A 19,947-nucleotide genomic window follows, 5' to 3' on the forward strand; every position below is an offset into this window, starting at 1 on the left:
CTGTGCTGCAGTTGGGCACCAAGAAGTGGCAGAGGCACCTGGGTCTTAGTACCTACCTACCTCAGTCCCAAGCTGGGTCATTCAACACCCCTGTTGTAGACTGTTTTGATAATACCAGCTTTAAATGTCCATGTTCCATACATCTTAAAAACAAACAAACAAGCAAAATCCAGGAACCTTCATACATACACTCAGAAACAATTCAAGTATTTGTTAAATTCCAGGTCAGTGTCAGTAGTGATTAACCAGTGCTTCAGACATTTGGAAAAACAGATATTATGAAAAAACTCATATGAAAAAATGGTTGAATTATGCAAATTTATTTCCAGTGAAACCAAATTTTACTACTGCTGTGATCACAGAATGTCTTCACATTTGATGCAAATATGAGAGATCAATTACAAAGTCACTCAGTGGCACTATCTTTGACAAAAAAAAATAGTTATATTAAGTAAAACAGGTTATACGCGTAACTTTAATAAGCTCCAACTGCACTGCAGTTGCAAGAATTTGAACGTGAAGTGCCACATTAATGATCAATCTTTTGGACAAATCTGGCGGGTTACAAGCTTAAGACATTACAACAGAAACAGTCTACTGCAGAGAATGGGTGCAATGCTTTTTCCCCGACTTTCAGTTTGAAAATTTTAGCTATTACCATAAACCTAAACATAGTTTAGAAAGTCTTACATTCTCTTTCTAAACTAAAATATATACTATATATAGCATTTTTCTATATAATATTCTTATATATAATCATTTTTCACATTGTAATTAAACAGGAAAGATTTACATTTTTAGATTGATGGGCCAAAATCTCATTTCAGATACTTATTTTATTGTGTTCCTGAAGTGCTGTGGACTGAGGGAGGGGAATCATGATCAGACAGGAAGGAAGCGGCGGCTGCTTCAGGGAGGACAGGTGCAAGTACATGACGGCATACAGGGCATGTTCCCGACTACAGAAGACAAAAAGAAACAGATTAATAGAACAGCACGTGTGTGACTGCATGCTTATAGGTAATGTTTCTAGAATAGGATCATACATTGTAATACAGAATTACTTCAAATTTGGATAGAGTGGCTGGATGGAACAATAACAATAGCAATAAGTTAGTTAATACTGTCAGTTAAAGTGAAAGTACTATTTTACTTCCAGGGGAGCACCACCCTTAAAATCAGGCAAAAATAGATGTGACATTTAGATTACAGCCTTCTGTCAGTGGTATATATTATAAGAAACCCTGCTTTGAGGGATTCACTGTTAAGACCCATGTGCTGTTTCTTGCTGTATAACTAGGTCAAGAAGTGCAGATAATCTGTGCTTGCTCCATCTTCCTACACCAGTTCTTCAACAGCATGTAGGATTTGGTGATAAAGCAGTTTAAACAAATTATTAGTTGCTGAAATAGGAATCTTAGAAATTCTGTCAAACTGCATCCTAACATGACTGCAAAAAAACACTAATAGGACGTTATTGGGTTAAAATCACCAGCAAATTAAAACCAAGAATATTTGCAAGCAGTCTACCATTAGCTAAAGATACATACCAAGATTAAAGACAAGAAGAACTATCCAGAAATATGAAAACTTGAACTGGGACAAACAGTTTTCATTAATAACACAAAGGCATTTAACGCTGTATTAGAATCCTCTACAAATAGGTTTAGTCTAAAATAGATGAATAAAGATGGGGACTGGGCATGTGTACACGAGACGCCTAATGCACATTAGATTATTTTACTGTGCATTAGCATGGTGGGCAAAACTCATCCTATTGCACAGCAGATGTAGTCTAATGCGCATTAACATCACAAAAAAGCACTCACCTGTGCTAATGTGCAGTAGTGCCAATTATGGCACATTAAGTTAGTACTGGTCATTACAGGTATTAAAATTAATGCACATTAATGAACACGTTAATGTGCCCACAAAACAGAGTGGACCAATTGTGGCTTGCAAGTTTAAATGTTGCTCCTGAAGAAAGTCATTTTATGATGAATTATTATCTGAGCAGGTGCACTGTGCACATATCACTGATTCTGGGGCATGCACATCTCAAAAGGTGTTGTATCATATGACTTTCAGCCTCATTACATTTTTGGTTTGTAGCGAGAAACTTTAGGAATTTTGGCCACTCCTGATTTAGAATTTGCCATAATGGGCCCCTAACCTTGACTGGGGCTTTTGAGGCTGTACAGACTTAGGGATTATATCAGACTGAAAAGTTAGTTTTTACTTGATTATGGAATGATTGTTTGGCATGCTTGAGACAAGGAACCACAAGATCAGAATGATTTTGAACTGGTTAATTTAGCTGACAATAATAAATGGCTATAAGGAGTCTTAGTTTTCAATCTTCCTTAATATTATACAGTAGTAAAAGGAACACAGAACTCAGAGCTGGTATTAGGTGGTCTTATCCAAATCTCTAACATTGCTGGAATATTCCAGCAATTCACAGCTGCTTCATTTAGTCGCTCATAATCAATGAAGCATTTAAAGCCTACCCCCCTTTGGAGACAATTCCATAAACTAGCAGAACTCAGTTAAGTGTTTTTGTACAGTAACACTACTACTTCTAGTTAAATTGCTCTAAAACACCTTAATTTTTCACCTTTAGCGATGTAGCACCCTTATAGGCTTGGCAGTGCTACGCTGGCTAGCACTACAGAAGAAAGAGACTTGGGGGTCATCACTGACCACAAGATGAACATGAGCCTGCAATGCGATGCTGCGGCTAGTAAAGCGACCAAAATGCTGGCGTGCATCCATAGATGCTTCTCGAGCAAATCCCGGGACGTCATTCTCCCCTTGTACTCGGCCTTGGTGAGGCCGCAGCTGGAGTACTGCCTCCAGTTTTGGGCTCCACAATTCAAAAAGGATGTGGAGAAGCTTGAGAGAGTCCAGAGGAGAGCCACGCGCATGATCAGAGGTCAGGAAAACAGATCTTACGATGATAGGCTGAGAGCCACGGGACTCTTTAGCCTGGAAAAGCGCAGGCTCAGGGGTGATCTGATGGCCACCTATAAGTTTATCAGGGGTGACCACCAGGATCTGGGGGAACATCTGTTCACCAGAGCGCCCCAAGGCATGACGAGGTCGAACGGTCACAAACTCCTGCAAGACCGTTTCAGGCTGGACATAAGGAAGAATTTCTTTACTGTCCGAGCCCCCAAGGTCTGGAACAGTCTGCCAGCGGAGGTGGTTCAAGCACCTACATTGAACACCTTCAAGAGTAAATTGGAGGCTTATCTTGCTGGGATCCTATGACCCCAGCTGACTTCCTGCCCTTTGGGCAGGGGGCTGGACTCGATGATCTCCCGAGGTCCCTTCCAGCCCTGAGGTCCCTTCCAGCCCTAAGGTCTATGAAAGCTATGAAATTAAATAGTTATATGGGCCTTTATTCTTCTTCTTGCTAGACAAGTTAAAAAGACAAGGGCTAAGTGCAGACATTTGGGGAAGTTAGCGGGAGGTTAGATTGGGTTAAAAATGGCCACCTGATCTAACTTATTTCACCCAGATGTGGACTTTACGGTTAGACCTGGTCCCAGTGATTGGAAATCAATCTAAACCCGTAATAGTACCGAAGTTCCGCACACATAAACAGATCCAAAAATGGCAGAACCTAGTCTACAGCAGACTTGGATCAGTGTACACTCAAACTGAATTAAGTTAGACTGGTGCACTGAACTTCAGTACAGTCACCTGCGCAGCCCAAAGCTGGGAAAGCCAGGCTGCTGACTCCAGTACCAGGATTGTACTTTTTGTGCACCTGCCACTAAACTATTTTTAGTACCTCAGCCCTTTGCCACCTCCACCTCCTCCCTCCCCACTCCTGCAGACCAGCCAACCCCCTTGCTTCAAACCCCCCACCCCACAAGCTGCTCCAGGTGCCAGAATTCATCCCTGCTGGGAATCAAGGAAGTAATTATTGGTTGGGGGAGGAACGGATGCGGTTATAGGTTGAGCCTGCTTGCCCCCCACCTCCCCAAGCCTCCCTGAATGTCTTCATTAGTCAAAGTCCGAACAAGTTTAAGACTACTATTTCAAATCAGTAAGAATTTTGTCTTACCTAATCAATTTACTTTTTTTTGGTTTGAGTGTTTTTTTCTAGTAATGAGGAGCCCAAACCAGAGCATGGTATTCTAAGGGTTAGTCTTTCCATCTCTTAGCCAGTCCAGAACTAGGGCTCTGCACAGAAACTGTGCCTCTTTAGTTGTTTATTTTATCTGTAGATCTTTAATATATCTAATGGTCAAGACCAGCTGGTTTTGGCTCCTGTATTATGACTGCACCCTTTATAGGCAGTTTTTTCCCCTCCCTCACAACTAACAAATTTAGTTCCTAAAGCAGTAGTCTCTAACCTTTAAGTAGATCACCTTTGGCATTTAAAAGCAACCCAAGATCTACTGTGCACTACTGCCCTGCCCAGCAAGTAAGTCTGTGGGGAGGGAAAGGGGGGGGCAGATCAAGGCAGAAGAGGAAAAAATTATTTGGGGGTGTGTCTCCTAGCAGGTACATCCCATCTGGCCAGGACCCCACTCAACTTATCCCTACTTCTGCCTCTGTGGCACGGTCCCTCATTGTGGGGACCTTGATTTAGCCTCCTCCATTTCCCTCCCCCATGGACTGACCTGCTGGGCTGGGGCACGTGCGTGCATGCACACAGGCATTCAGTCACCCACCCCAGCCTCAAATCGAGTCCAAAAGGCTGTGAGATCTACTGCAAGAGGCTTTGAGATCTACCGGTGGATCTAGAACCACTGGCTGGTGATCACTGTCCTAAAGTGTTAAACTTGAATATAAATAAGTATAATGCAGTAATTAATAACAATAAATTACAACAGATATTGTAAAAATAAATATTAATATCCAATAATATACATACTAACATTACTTTAATATTTCTGGATACCTAATGGTCAAGACCAGTCAGTTGCAGTTCTTGTATTATGACTCCTGTACACTCAGAGATTTCTCCCTCATCACCAATTTAGTTCCTAAAGCATTCAAATAGCTAAATTAACTGTTTAATAAAAACGGAATCATAAGTTTTCAAAAAGTTACACAGAAAAGCACAAAAACAACCAAAGGAGCACGTACCTTCTGTAACCACAAAGTTACACAGGGTTTGTGAAAGAAATGGTGACAGGGCAGCTCTGTTATTATTTCATCTTTTATGTATTCACTGCAACAGATAGCACAACATTGTTCCTGACCTACAGCTTAGAAGAAAAAAACAAAACATTTTAACATTTAATTTAAAACTGAACCCAAAGCAAAATATAATTAGAAGGCATCACAACAGCTAATCATAATACAATGAATATTACAGAGTAAGCATGTCACCATTTCCAAAGTGATCTCAGTTTGTGTTCCTAGTGAATTTACTACACAGTACATCAGTCTAATTTTCTTAAATATTTCACTTACACTGTTATGCAATGTTATGACTGGACTCTAACATATTATAAAAATGAATTTTTAGTTAGTTCTACCATACCATTATGATCTTCTGTAATAACAGTTTGTGGCAGACAGTCTATGCTTTCTTTACTGGCTGGTGGATGAGCCTGCTCCACATCAACTGCAAGAGATTCCAAATGTGCCAGAGCAGTCTAAAAAGGAAGTTAAGAGGAAAGGAAAGGTCAATTTTCCTTACTCAGAAAGGGTACACGCGTCACAGTTAACAAGACAAAAAACAACATAGAACAAAAAACTTCCTTAAAGTATTACGTTTTTAAATGAATGCTTTGTACAAGATATTCAGACCAATATTACCATTTTTTCCAGTGTCAGACGACACAAAAAAGTAATACAATCACTTTATATACACATTTGGTTTCAAGCATCAGTTAGGTCATTAGCTAAGAGTTATGGTCTCAAACTACTCCCAAGTGAATATCTGCACAGAGCACAAAATGAAATTGTCATGACTGACCATTTTCTTGATAACACTGCTATCATCACTCATCACCTCCTAAAAGCAGTACCTGCGGTCTCATGTTAACAGATTTCCTAGTTTTGATTCCAATATTTCCTAAAAAATATAAACTGGTAATATTTCTGGAAATAAAAAGGGTTTGACTACATATCATATTGACTGCATTCACTGTCAATAAATGAGATGTAGATCAAATATCTAAGACCTATGTAATAAAGGAGGTGGTGATAATCTTGTTTTTGACTCATTAAACCAACATATAAAGCAGACTGGAAATGCACTGTACTCTTACAAGAGCTATGCGTTGGTTGATACTTAAAACTAAGATCTCAATTCCTCTAAGGTCATTAAAAACCTATTAGCATTTTTCATAAAAATAAGGTGCTGGTGCGATTACACAGATAGTTAGGGTCTATCTAGCTCAAATCCAAATTTCAGATTCAGCTGGATCAAGTATTTTTAATCTCCATTTACCTGAACTTACGTAGCATAACATTAAAACAGATAACATGCTCCATCTTGAGTGGAAGCTGCATTTTAGTGAACAGTGAAGCAGTCCTTTGGTAACCTTTACTTAACGTTAAGGGATTGTGAAAGACATGCAAATCAAGAGTCTCTAAAGAAATAAGTATTTTTTGGAAGAAAGATACTGTGGAAATGTAGCAGTTTATTATTTTCCTATTGTCCAAACTACAAGAATATCTTCACCACAGGACCAAAGAACTGTTGCGGCATATATTTCAGTATTACATAGAATGGATTACTTTACTGTTAAATAAATAACTAGTCTATAATGAATCAAAACAAGCAAAAAATGCTTGAATAATGGGTCACACAAAACCCCCCAAGCAAGCAATCATATTTTGAAGTCAGAGGATATCCACTGAACCACTTGAATTCTGCTTGGCAGTGAATTAAAACCACCTTAAAGTATGTGAAAGTATCATGTTGTTTATGGCGAATTACCACTGACCCCAGGAAACTATTTTGGCAGCTGGGAGTATGTTCTTTGTGCTGTAAGCCACTCTGAGCCTTTTGGACAGAGCAGAATATAAATCAAAAACAGGCAAACAGGAATGGAAGTGAAGGAGTTCATCAGCTGCACACACATCAGTGGGAGCTGTCCAGGTAGCTGGTATGGCTCAGGACTAACATGATGTGGACACATAGAGACATAATAGCATTTCAACTGTTTTCCAGACTGATGCACCAAATTCCAAGACATCAAGGGTCATGTGGTACCAGATTCTCTCTCATTAGAAAGCATATAATACACAAACATTACGTATGCCTACTTCTGCATGCACAATATGTCTGACAGAAATTCAAAAGCAAAGGAACCAGAACAATTAAGACCAACTTATGATTTATCTCCTTGACCCATTCGCCCACAGATGGACTTCATTTGTAAAAAGCAATTAATCTCAGCTATTTACAGATGTTAAACCCCCCCACCCAGAAGATGGCACTTTAAACTCAGTGTCCTTCTGCACTGAGCCCAGCACACGCCCAAAAGAGGCACTGCATTAGTTAGACCTGGCTCCACAGCATCTGTGTAGATCAATTGGTTTAGTGTGGCCTTAGTGGGGCTTTCATCTAAAACCTGATTGAATCAGCTATTAGATAAAAGCATCCAAAAGCCCCACTAAAGCACTTGATCAATACAGGTGCTGTGGAGCTAGGTCAAACTAACATGCTGCTTCTTCCAAAACAGTTATTTGTTTTTAACATTCGTAAGCAGCCATAATGACCAGGGAAATAAGCTCAGCTACTTTTTAATTTATTTTACTTTTTAAAAGAGCATACTAAAATTATACTTCAGGTATAAGGAGCCCAAATTTGAATGTACAGTTTGTCCCAGTTATGAGAAAAAATTTGAATTAGTGTGAAATACTATTGAATACTTGTCAACTCCAGTCCCCACTCTATCAAATAACTAGTCTGCAATAACACGTTATTTTAATAAGTTTGAAAATCCAGTAAAACCAGAAGAGCGGTTTTAGAATTACAGGTTATGATGCAAATTCAGTTCTTTAAAAATCTAGAACGCTTCAGCAGGTAGGTACTGAAATATGTATCAGTATCTATCGTCCTCCAAAGTGCATACAATTCAGCACAAGAAACTAAGGAGTAATAAGGAACTTGCCATGAAATAAACTTGAATTAGGAATGATAAGAAATAGATGAGGAGAATTTAGTCTCACAAAGTAAAAGAAACAATTAGAAATGCAATATATGTATGTCACAGACAAATCTTTAAGATTGTAAAAGACAACAATAAGCAATTAGTTTATTTCTGTTTTAATGGGCACAAAACGCCTTAAATAACAGGACATTGTAATATTCCCCCTCTGATACCAAGTTCTACAGCAGTCAGTAACAGATGCAAGACAAAAGAGAAAAATAGCCAATACACAAAGCTAGTGGATTAACAAGCCGCTCATTTGAATATTTTGGAGCCCCCCCCCCCACCAATCTTTAAACAGTGAGACCAAGAGAAAGACAGTTTACAGATATTTAATTCAAGGGTCCTGTTTACTGTAAATCAGGATGCATCATAGCTCATTCCTGAACTAGCTTTAAACTAGTTAGCTCGGGTGCTGGTAGCTGTGGCTGTGGAAGCACAGATCTCAGCATGGGTGAACCCCTCAAATGTTTACCTAGCTTCTTGTGTGGGTTTTGTAGCTTGTGCTGTGTTCCAGGCTGCAACGCCCATCCTTACCAGTTTGCTAGTTTAAACCTAGCTTGGGGATATCTACCAGAGCTGGAACTTCCAACTCCAAGACCAATCTCCCTTCCAAGGCCAAACAATGAAGTAGTCAAAAGAAGCATCTAAGATTCTGAGTTGAATTCAGAAGTGCATGTTATTAAAAAAGAAGTTACAGAAAATATTTGTAACTCAACATCAGGCTTCTACTTTTTGCTTAGAATTACACATTCCTTTATTTTATTTTTTTCTGTTTTTTCTGCACCTCCTGTTCATTGATTTCCAGTCAGATGTTTTAGCTCTTCCCATCCAGGTCTCATATCGACCTTCTTAAAACTGACACCATGGATTGAACTGGGGCAGCTGAAATAAGAAGCTACTACAACTTGAGCTGAAGAGACATGGGAGGTTGTAAATTATTAATATCTGCTGATGAGTAGAGGGGAACTTGAAACAGACTCACTAGTGCATTATACAGGTAACACGATCTATTTTATACCCTGATATTAACAGATGGTGATGCCAACATTTATAATATACAGTTTAATTGAAAAAGAATGTAAATGAACAGAAATAATGTGTTAAAGGTTAGTAAGTTTGCTGAACACAGGGCAAGAGTTTTCTTTGACATCACTATATGATTCTGGAATCTATTAATAAAAATTAGCCAGCCATTTTTCTCCCCCTAATTGTTAGAGTTAATTGTGACAGCTCAACCTCTCTCTTTCCTACAGAAAGATAAACCTGGATTTCTTACTTTCCCATCCCTTTCAAGTGTTTCATGGCTATAGTAAATTGGTTCTGCTGGGTAAAGAAATTTTCTAAATAATTTCTGAGCTACAGACTTAGATAAAAGTTATATTGTCATGGTTGAAAAGTATCTGGCTAATGAATTTGCTAGTTCAGATAAAGAAATTTTGGGAGGGTTGAGAAAAGGGGGTGAAATAAATTAGTAACTTGGGAAGAATAAATCACAGTTACAGGAAAGACAGGTTTTTGTTATGGAATTCAAATCAGTCACTGAAGCATCAAAACAGTGCATGGCATTTCTAGTCAGTGGTTATACTTCTAAAACACCCTTAACCTCAGATGCAAAATGTTACCATGTTGTGAAACACCTGGACTCACCATCATATACCTCATGGAAGTAGCCAGTCTGTCTGCTTTCTAAACTACAGAACAAAATGTCATTTTAAGAATATTTCCTACATTCTGGATGCTGACCTAGGGGGACCAGAAGTCCAACCCAGGAACTAGATAATCAGGAAATACTGACATGTGAAAGTGAAAAGTATATTCATGGAAGTGGTTTATCATCTGAATTTGAAAAAAAATTCACATTAATGGAGGGGAGTGTCAAATTTTTAACTGTAGGCATCCCAGAACAGGCCAGGCCAAAAGTCTTTCCCTTGCTTCCTCCCCCCAGAAAAAAATGCAGAGCTGGGACATCTGAGTAAGCAAAAGAGGCACTAAAGAGGAAAAGACTTTTTACATCATGCCTGTGTTTTGAGACATTTAAGTCATTCTCTAACCCAGTGATTTTTTTTTTTTGTCTTGCTTGGCAGTCATTTTAGTTTATCTAGTTGCAAGTTAAGTGATTTTAAGGCTACATCTACAATGGCAAAAAAACAAGATGAAGTTTTATTTAAAGCTTCCTTTAAAAGCAGTTCTTGGAACAGATTTCTAGCATTGTGTATTTTGCCACGACAAAATGGGGCTGCACTTTGTTCTGGTTTAGGTAGTTTGCACTCGCAATTTTAGTATGAAATTTATCTAGCAGAACCCAGTTTTAAGAGAACATGGAACATAGCTTCTAACTCTTCCTAAATCAGACTGTTGGAAGGCAGCACCCTAGATAATCCTAAAGGGCAGAAAAAATTTAAGGGCCCTGGTAGACATTAGATTTATGGTGCAGTAAATGTTTTAATCATGCCATAAATTGTAACATGCTACATACAATTTATGGTGTGATAATACAGTAAACAAACCACAAAGATATTGAACATTACATGCATCTACTTTACCTCATGCCTTAAAATTAAATGCGTGGCATGGATGTTCATGATCAATCCTGATGCTTAGCTGTGTACTGGGACCGGACATGGGGGCAGCCTTGGGGCCTGGGGCACAGCTGTCCCCTGTCTGATCAGGGAAACAGCTGCAGATCAGGGGGCATGGTGAGCCCAACATCAGACAGTCTCTTACTAGTGTCAGCTCATGGCACCTGCTGCATGTCCACTTTTTAAAAGGTGTGGAAAACCATAAGCCCAACAGGTAGAAGAGGCTGCCTGATGTTGGACTTAGTCCTCCACACCATTAAAAAGTAGAATGCAGCTGAAGGCCACATACCTACTTTTTAAAGTTCTCCAGGCACCACGAATCCAACATCACACAGCTTCTCCTTAGTGTTAGGCTCACAGTAATCCTGCATCTTTAGAATGGGCATGCAGCTAGAAGCCCAGCTGCATGGCTAGGCACCCACGGGAACTGCCTGCAGAATCCTCAGCTGCCACTTCACATGCACAGTGAGTGCAGCTGGGAAGGAGTGGGGTACCCACACTGCAGCATCTCACTCTGCTTCAAATTGTCTTGCCCATCAGCTCCTATCAGGGCCATCCCTGGTTGCGGGGGGAGCAGGGTGAATCAGGGCAATCACCCCAGGCCCTGAGGAACCGGGCAGAGCAGCACAGCGACTCCGTGCTGCCACCGGCTTCACATCTGGCCCCTCAGCACCTCCCCACCTCTGAATCTGGTGCATCTGGCTGCTCACCACCCCGCTTCCGTCCCACTGCCAAATCTGCTGCCAGCTTCCTTGCATCCGGGGTTGGGCCCTGCACCCTGCTCAGGTCACCTCTGGCTCCTGTGCAGGCTGCAAGACAAGGCAGGAAACCCGTTGGTGTCGGGTAGCTCTGCAGGCTCTTGAAGCAGGGCACTCCATATGCTGGTAGTTGTACAAATGGGATTTAGGGAATTTTATGTGTCGTCCCCCCAAGAAATCACACTACTTGCTGCACACCTCTGGCATGGCAGGTTGCACCATTTTGGAGAAAGGGCATAAAATTCTCCAGATGCCAATCATATGACTGCTTTAACAGTCAGCATGGGCTCACCAAGGGCAAGTCATGCCTGACCAACCTGACTGTCTTCTGTGATAAGATGAATGGCTCTGTGGATGTGGGGTCAGCAGTGGATGTAATATACTACTGCCTTTAGCAAGACTTTTGACACTGTCTCCCACAGCATTTTTGCAAGCAAGCTGAGGAAGTATGGGTTGGATGAATGGGCTGTAAGGTGAATAGATAGCTGGCTGGATTGTCAGGCTCAATGGGTAGTAATCAACGGTTCAAATGTCTAGTTGGCAACTGGTATTAAGTAGAGTGCCCCAGCGGGTGGTTTTGTTCTATATCTTCATTAACCATTTGGAAGATGGGATGGATTGCACCCTCAGCAAATTCACAGGTGACACCAAGCTGGGAAGAGTAATTGATACACTGAAGGGTAGGGCTAGGATTCAGAGTGACCTAGACAAATTGGAGGACTGGGCTAAAGGAACCTTATAAGGTTCAGCAAGGACAAGTTCCAAGTCCTGCGTTTAGGATAGAAGAATTCCATACACTAGTATAGGCTGGGGGCTGACTGGTTAAGTAGCAGCTCTGCAGAAAAGGAGCTGGGGGTTACAGTGGACAATAAGATGGATATGAGTAAGCAGTGTGCCCTTATTACCAAGAAGACTAACAATATACTAGGCTGCATCAGTAGGAGCGCTGCCAGCAGATCAAAGGAAGTACATATTCTGCTCTATTCTGTACTGGTGAGGCCACATCTGGAATACTGGGTCAAGTTCTGGGCCCCCCACTATAGAAAGGATGTGGACAAGTTAGAGAGAGTCCATTAGAGAGCAATGAAAATGGTTTGGCGGCCAGGACAGAAGACTTCTGAAAAGAGGCTGAAGGAACTGGGTTTATTTAGTCTGCAGAAGAAAAGACTGAGGAAGAGAAGACTGAGAGGGGATTTAATAGCAGTCTTCAACTACCTCAAGGATGGGTCCAAAGAGGATGGAGCTGGACTGTTATCAGTGGTGACAGGACAAGGAACAATGTTCTCAAGTTGTGGCAAGGTTGGATATGAGGAAAAATTCCTCTCACTAGGAGGGTGGTGAGGCACTGGAACAGGTTACCTAGAGACACGGTGGAATCTCCACCCTTGGAGGTTGTTAAGGCCCAGCTTGACAAAGTCCTGCCTGGAATGATCTAGTTGAGGATGGTTCCTGCTTTCAGCTGGGGGTTGGACTAGATCAGCATTTCTCAACCTGTGAGTCTTGTCATTTTTGTCATCTGCCTGCTTCTGGACCCTCTCCAACTCCTCCACTAAACCAGTGTATAGCATAGACAGGAAATGCCCTGTACCCTTACAAGAGCAAAGAGTCAGCTGATACTTAGAACTAAGGTCTTGATTCCTCCAAGGTCATTAAAAATCTTTTAAAATTGCAGAGTCCCAAATTGCATGCACTACTCGATATAAGACCTAACGAGTGATGAGTAAAGGGTCACTATCATCTCCTGTGTCTTGCACTTAATGCTCCTATTGATGGAGCCCAAAACCTCATTCACTTTTTGTGAACCTGCATCAACACAGAAGACTCATATTGTGCTTATGAGGCATCAAGACTCCTCCTCGATCCTTCTCTGCAGTGCTGTCATCCAGCCAGTTGTCACCTATTTTATATGTGTTTTTGATTATTCTTCCTAAGGTGTAACACCCTGCATATATCAGCACTGAATTTCACCCCGTTAGCTGCAGCCCAGCTTTCCAATCTCTGAAGAGCTTTCTGAATGGCACTCCTGTCCTCCAGTGTGTTTGCAATCCTTCTAAGTCGGGGTGGGCAATTATTTTGTGCAGAGGGCCGCTTACTGAGTTTTGGCAAGCCATTGAGGGCCACATGATAGGCAGTCAGGGGCAGATAAATATTAATTCTCTAAATTTTTAGGGGCCCCACAGGCCAGATAGAAATGGCCTGGTGGGCTGGATTTTGCCCACCCATATTCTAAGTTATGCATCACGTACATATTTGCTTAAAATCTCTATTCCAACATCCAAATCATTAAATAAGCACATTGAACAGCACCAGGCCCAGGACAGACCTCTGAGGGACTCCACTGAAACATCCCAACGTTCTGACATCGATCCATTTACAATTAACCTTTGCTTGTGGCTATTGAGCTGCTTGCCTAGCCACCTTGCAGTAGTTCCGTCTAGCCCATAGTTCTCCAATTTATTTATGAGAAGGCTAGGTGGTACTTTGTCATGAGTCTTGCTGAAGTCCAGATACACTATATGCACTTCATTCCCTTCATCCACCTAACTAGCAGTGGTTTGCCTTTGAAGCCTTCTGAAGGAGATGAAGTTTGCTTTGTATGCATTTTATTCAAATCTGTTATCTGCGATGCAGCCAGACGTAGCATAGGTCTGTTACTTTTAATTTGGTTTTGGTTTCAATAGGAATTTGAGTTTTGTTACCCACTCTCCAGGGTCAGCCAATTCTAAAAAAGGAAAGAAGAATGAAGAAAATGGAGTAGCTGCTCAGGACTACATACACATTAATGTAAGGGTGCAAGTCTATAGTGGGAATCAAAATCCTTGTTTAAATCAGACTCAGCAATTAATCAGAATGCTAAGACTGTTGTCTTGGTTTTTTGGCTAACAAGATTTTGATACCACTATTATACTAAATCTACTTGTCTTTATTGTAATTATGTGAAAAAGTTTCCTTCCTTTCATGGTGTGAAACCTATTTCCCCTCCAGCCTAGTAGGAAAATATTAGATATGCAAGGTTGACTTCTGAAATGCATAAAATTAGTAAAGGATTATGGATCGACTGTTACCTGGAATAAGGTCATTCGTATGTCAACAGCTAGAGCCATCTAGGTAACAAAAGAGAACACTGTCTAAAGAAAGCACAACAGACAGAACACCATCCGAATTTCAAACTGCTGAGTTCCTATGCCCTATAAAAATTCTTTCCAACATAAATGGAACTATACTGGCTTAAGGTCTGTTCACCCTGATAATGACACAAAACTGGAAAACGGAATAATGCTTTTAGTAAAAAACAAAAACAAAAACCCCAAAACAATGTACCAGCACTTGCAGCAAAGCCAAGAACTACTAACCCTTTTTTTTCTTTTTACGAAAGGCAAGACTCAGACTCCAAGATATTACTAACAGCATGTTTTCCAGTTAACAAGATGCAGTGGCATATAATATTTTTTGAGGTGTATCTTAAACTATGCCTTTGTTACACTCTACCACCTCCAACTTTCCCTTTTGGACCCTGAGGGACAATCTTCCAAGTGCTGCAGGCCACCTAGAGGGAAGGACAGCGAGTTACTACAGCTTTCCCTACCTTCCACCAGCCGCCTTCTCAGATGACAACGTGGGGATGAAGCATGCCTCAGCACGTGCTCAGGCTTCCCAACATAGGGAAGCAGGCACTGTCACATGTCCCTTTTTTCACTGTTTCCTACCTGGATCTGAAGACTCTCACCAACATTTCTGGGTTGGTCTTCAAGATATCAGTATGTGCCTACCAAAGTTTCCTTTAAGTTCCGTTTAAGAACACTTTTTTGGTGATGGGTGGTGAATAGGAATCTCTATTTATAAACTAAAAAATATGGTATTCATAAATGAAAATGGCACTCTCTCATAGGATGGTGTATTCCAGAAAGTAGAGTGAAGAGATACATGAACCAGAAATATCATAAATGCTATAGGTGGCACAAAGCCATGCAAGCTATTCTTTGAAACAACCTATTTGGCATTTATGGTCTGCTAAAAGAAGTCGGCTCCATCAGGCTGCCTTGTCTGCCACGTAATTTTGGACAACTTATTTCAAGCGCCAGTACAATCTAAGGATATTGGCTTCCTGTCCAGTCCAATATCTAAACTGAGAAGGAATAAGAACTTGGTTACAGTCATCCTTCCCCCTATTAAGTGGATTGAATGGCCCACAGCTCCTACTGATACTACCATAATTATAACAACTTTCTTAGTCAACCATGCATATAGCCACTCAGTACTGCTTTTTAAAGGTGGTGGCTGGTACAGTTATTTCTTCTGCCGTACACTAAATGATAAAGAAAAACTTCAGGTGGCCTTAAGATGCGAGTCTGATCAAGTATTAACATACAGGTACAAACGCTGCCCCCCTCCCCCAAATAGTCTGGCAAGTATTAGCAAAGAGGATTCCCCCTCTTCATACCAACTCTCATGTTCTTATGCAAATTAGTTGGGTAGTTGTCTCTGCAGTCCTGATCCCTCTGGTAAAATGAAAATCATGACTGAAGATGCTAATGACATGTACTTTTCCCATATAGCACACAAACTGATGGAAAGTTAAGCATTAGCTATTTGCAGCCTCCTGCACAAAGGAGACATGTCCCTTACCAGAGCAGTTCGATCTGGCTACATATGTCTAATTAATGTCCCTAACCAATTTACATTTAAAGCATGTTTAATGTCTTAATGGAGCAATATATTGTACTGGGGGATGGGGAGAGGAATGACAGCCCCTGCCAGCATCTCTCCAGCTCCCCTTCCTGATGAGTGCTCGCACAAGAAGTTCCTAGGGCATTTTTTCCCCCTCTAGGTAACTTGCCCTGTGAACACAAAGCAGGTCACATGGAGCAAGTTTCCAGTGAGCAATATTACCTATTGCCTGATGGAAATTATGTCTGCCAGAGGCCTAAGCAATACCATCAAAGTCAAGTAGTGCTGTAAAGGGGATAGAGAAGACATGGTGGCATGACCTTCACTGAAATTGTCTTAACCATCTATGGATTATGGGGAGAACTGGGAACAGAAATTACAGCTGATTCTGAAGAGCAATGGAACAATCTGAAGAAAAGTGATGACTACTTTCCAGTTCCCCTCTTTTGCATGTATAGTGCCATGAGAGAGAGAATGAAGAGGTCCATGATCATTACACTGAGAAAATGCATTTTAGACAGGTTTTTCAAGTGCCCTTAATATTATAACTCCATAATTTTTACAATAAATAGGCTAATTTAATCAAATGGAACAATTCGCACTTGCTATATCACCTACTAGTACTCAGTCTGGTGATTATTTCAGAACAATACATTACACTATTTAGCTCTAATTTTGCAAAATGTAATCTTGAACTGATGTCTCTAGCAACACAGGAATTACCAATCTGAATTACATCCATCTAGTTCAGTACCCTGTCCAATGACCACCAGCACGTTCTTTAAAAGATGATGAAGAACCCCACAGTTGGCAGATGTAGGATACTCTGGTGCTGCATCCAGCTCTCTAGTAATTTAAGAGAGACTGGCTTAAATCCTGAAGCATGCAACTTAATATTTTTTCAAACATATTTCCCATCATTAATTATAAGCCTGGATACTTATATGGACACCAAGAATATTCAATTCTTTTTGGAATATGTTAATGTCTTGGCTTTAATGATCTTTTGCAGCAACAAAGTTCAACAACATAAATATATATTACATGAATTTCCTTCTGGATTTGATTTGCCATCCTTTAATTTATTGATTGTCCTTTTATATTTGTGCTATGGCAAAGGAGAATTTCCAATCTACCTTTTCTATGTAATTTGTTACTCTACATATTATTCTTATGGCCCCTATTATAAGTTTCCTTTCTAATGCAGGTAGTTCTCTCACATGAGAATATTTCTACTTCTTTGATCATTCTGTTTCTGAAGCCTACCTAGGTTAGCCATTTGTTTTTTGTGCTGAGTTAACCAGTAAAGCGCACACAATTCTAGATGAAGCCATGCCACTGATTCACAGAATATCATTCTAATCATCTTTATATTATTGACAGCTCCATTCATAGTTCATCTAAACATCTTGCTGTTTTTTCTGAGTGCAGCTGCACACTGAACAGATCATTTCACAGAGTTGTCTATTTTTCCAGGATTCTTTCTTGGTTGATACAATTAATTCAGTAATATGCACAAGTAATTTAAGTTTCCCCCAGTCAACATTTCCTTTGCATAAATTCAGTACTGAATTTCATTTGACATAGGTGAATTACAAACCAACCTTGTTTGGGTTTCTCTGCAGTTCCTCAGACTCCTCCGGGTCCTGACGTTCCTAAATGACTGTCATCTTTCCTAAATAATTGTCACCTACAAGTGTAGTCACCTCGGCTGTTTACAGATGTTTTTCTAGGTTTACTCTGGACTACAGTTGTCACTATATACCTGTGGATGTTTGTAGTTTGAATTAAAATTGGCTCCAGTCTGAATTTACTAATCCTCATTGAATGAGGATTAAAAATTAATGCAGACTAGGGCAGTCCAAACTAGGCAATTTAAACTGTATTAATTAACATGTATATACAGTGTTGCTTTTAGGAAAAACAGCCCTTAGGAACTCAGGAGATAAGCACTGCAAATATGAATCCCCACAAGGGAAAGTCAGTTGGGTTTTTACAACAGAGACTATCAGACACAAGGTAACGCCTTTACAACAATCAAACATGCCAACACCACCTCACCGTGACTAAGTATCAGTTTCTGACTAAGCCCCCAGCTCTGCACAAGCACACCAACCATAAACAACTCCTACCTCCTGGAACCGAAGGGGACACTATGGTGGCAAGCATGGACCTCTCGCAGCTACATCAGCAGCAAAGGGCGGGGGGAGGGAGAGGGGGCAGCGACTGCCTGCAGAAGCCAGCAGTGGCCATTCAGCGGGGGGGGTGGGGCTGCCATGCGTTGCCTATGACACCAACTACTAGTCTGTGAAGGGAGCAGCCAACCTTGGCCCTTCCTCCCCCCACCCCACAACACATTGGCTAAGATACTCATTATCAACACTCAGGTGAACTGCACCCATTACAACTTCTGGAATAGCACTTCAGGTATCTGTCAGGAGGTTTGCAACAATGTAGCAGTGCTTAAACAGGCTTATTATTGCCTCCTAATTACTTCCAACTGCAAATGCCAAGCATGAGTCCACACAAAGAGGTTGTGAATTGGGTCTGTTAAGGGGCTGATGGTGAATGATTGTCTATTAACCCTTAATTCTACATGAAATTTGATTTGAATTGTGTGATGCAAATCAGTTAACATGGTTCAGAAAAAAATGGTGCACACAGCTACAAACGGCCCTTGCTACTAACTCTCCTTTTTCATTTATTCCAGCTGTAGGGGAACTTGAAAATTCAGGATTTACTGTCAAACAAGAATACCATACTGGAGATTGACAACTGTATTTCAGTTCTGACATAAGAATGCAAGATGCCAAAAGTTTAGAGCTACAGTCTTTATGATGCATCTGTAGCTGACCGAAGCAAAAATAAAATTTTAAAGTGTTCCCATCTGTAAATAGATCCACACTAACAAAATGCAGATTTTATTCCTGCACTGCTGTCAAATGAGAGGTAGAAAGAAGAAAAATGTACCTACAATTTAGAAGTTAGCAATAATAAAGTTTAGGTATGAATCCAGCCATATTACTGAATATCCCATAGTAAGCAGTTGTACATATAAAAGAAACTAGCAATATTCCTGAAATATTCTGAATAGCATATACACAAGGACTACCATTTCTGTTCTTTCACTGAGAGAGAGAGAGAGAGAGAAAGAGAAAAATAAAATTATTTTAAGAGAAATTAAAAATCAAATATACTCTGGCAAAATTAACACTGAAATGGCATCATGGCTATTGCTGTACAGTGAGTTCCAGGTCTAAGTATGGTAAGTACAGATGGTTTTTCAAGCTGCTAGCCCTACAAACTCGAACATAAGTTTGAAAGTGAAATTGTGTTCTTTCTAGTTCTTATTTCACCAGGAATTAAGATTTGGCATTTAAAGCTTATTTAGCAACGTTATTGATGATATCCTGTCATCAGTTATCTAGTTAAGCCTTTCAATGACTGTTTTGAACACTGAGAGAAATAAATAGAGAGTCATTAAAAGTGAGAAGATAAGGCTATCAGTACTCAAAGGAACCTGACCTGATGAATAAACGTCTGTCATTTTTAGTTCAAGATGTTACAGTATGTAGTTCATGATGACCATATGTACTTGATACAATTCATTTTTTAATCTGTTCAGTTTTTATTCATTTCCAAGGAAGTCAACTACTGTATTTCAGTACCTCCATGGCTTGTGCTAAGCGCTCTTCCAGTGCCATATATGTGAGAAACTGAGGATCCACATAAGAAATGGCTTGAGCAACTGCTAGGCCATCACCAAATTCATCAAGTAGTCTGAAAACACACAAAAATATATAATAT

General features: G+C 40.3%; 1 protein-coding gene across 2 annotated transcripts in view; it reads right to left on the bottom strand.

Annotated features, from left to right (window-relative positions):
* Window positions 1-304: 304 nt before the first annotated feature.
* PJA2 (praja ring finger ubiquitin ligase 2) overlaps window positions 305-19,947 on the bottom strand; it is an 87,345-nt gene continuing 67,702 nt past the window's right edge. For both annotated transcript variants that reach the window (XM_090038360.1, XM_090038359.1), the window contains 4 exons: window positions 19,809-19,920; window positions 5,507-5,621; window positions 5,107-5,228; window positions 305-959 (listed from right to left, as the gene is read on the bottom strand). In XM_090038360.1, the coding sequence (XP_089894486.1) occupies window positions 837-959; window positions 5,107-5,228; window positions 5,507-5,621; window positions 19,809-19,920 (472 nt within the window). In that variant the 3' untranslated portion in view covers window positions 305-836. The remainder of the gene's footprint in view (window positions 960-5,106; window positions 5,229-5,506; window positions 5,622-19,808; window positions 19,921-19,947) is intronic.

Source organism: Crocodylus siamensis, chromosome 3, assembly GCF_052110815.1.
Source record: "Crocodylus siamensis isolate JL-2025a chromosome 3, ASM5211081v1, whole genome shotgun sequence".
Lineage (NCBI taxonomy): Eukaryota > Metazoa > Chordata > Crocodylia > Crocodylidae > Crocodylus > Crocodylus siamensis.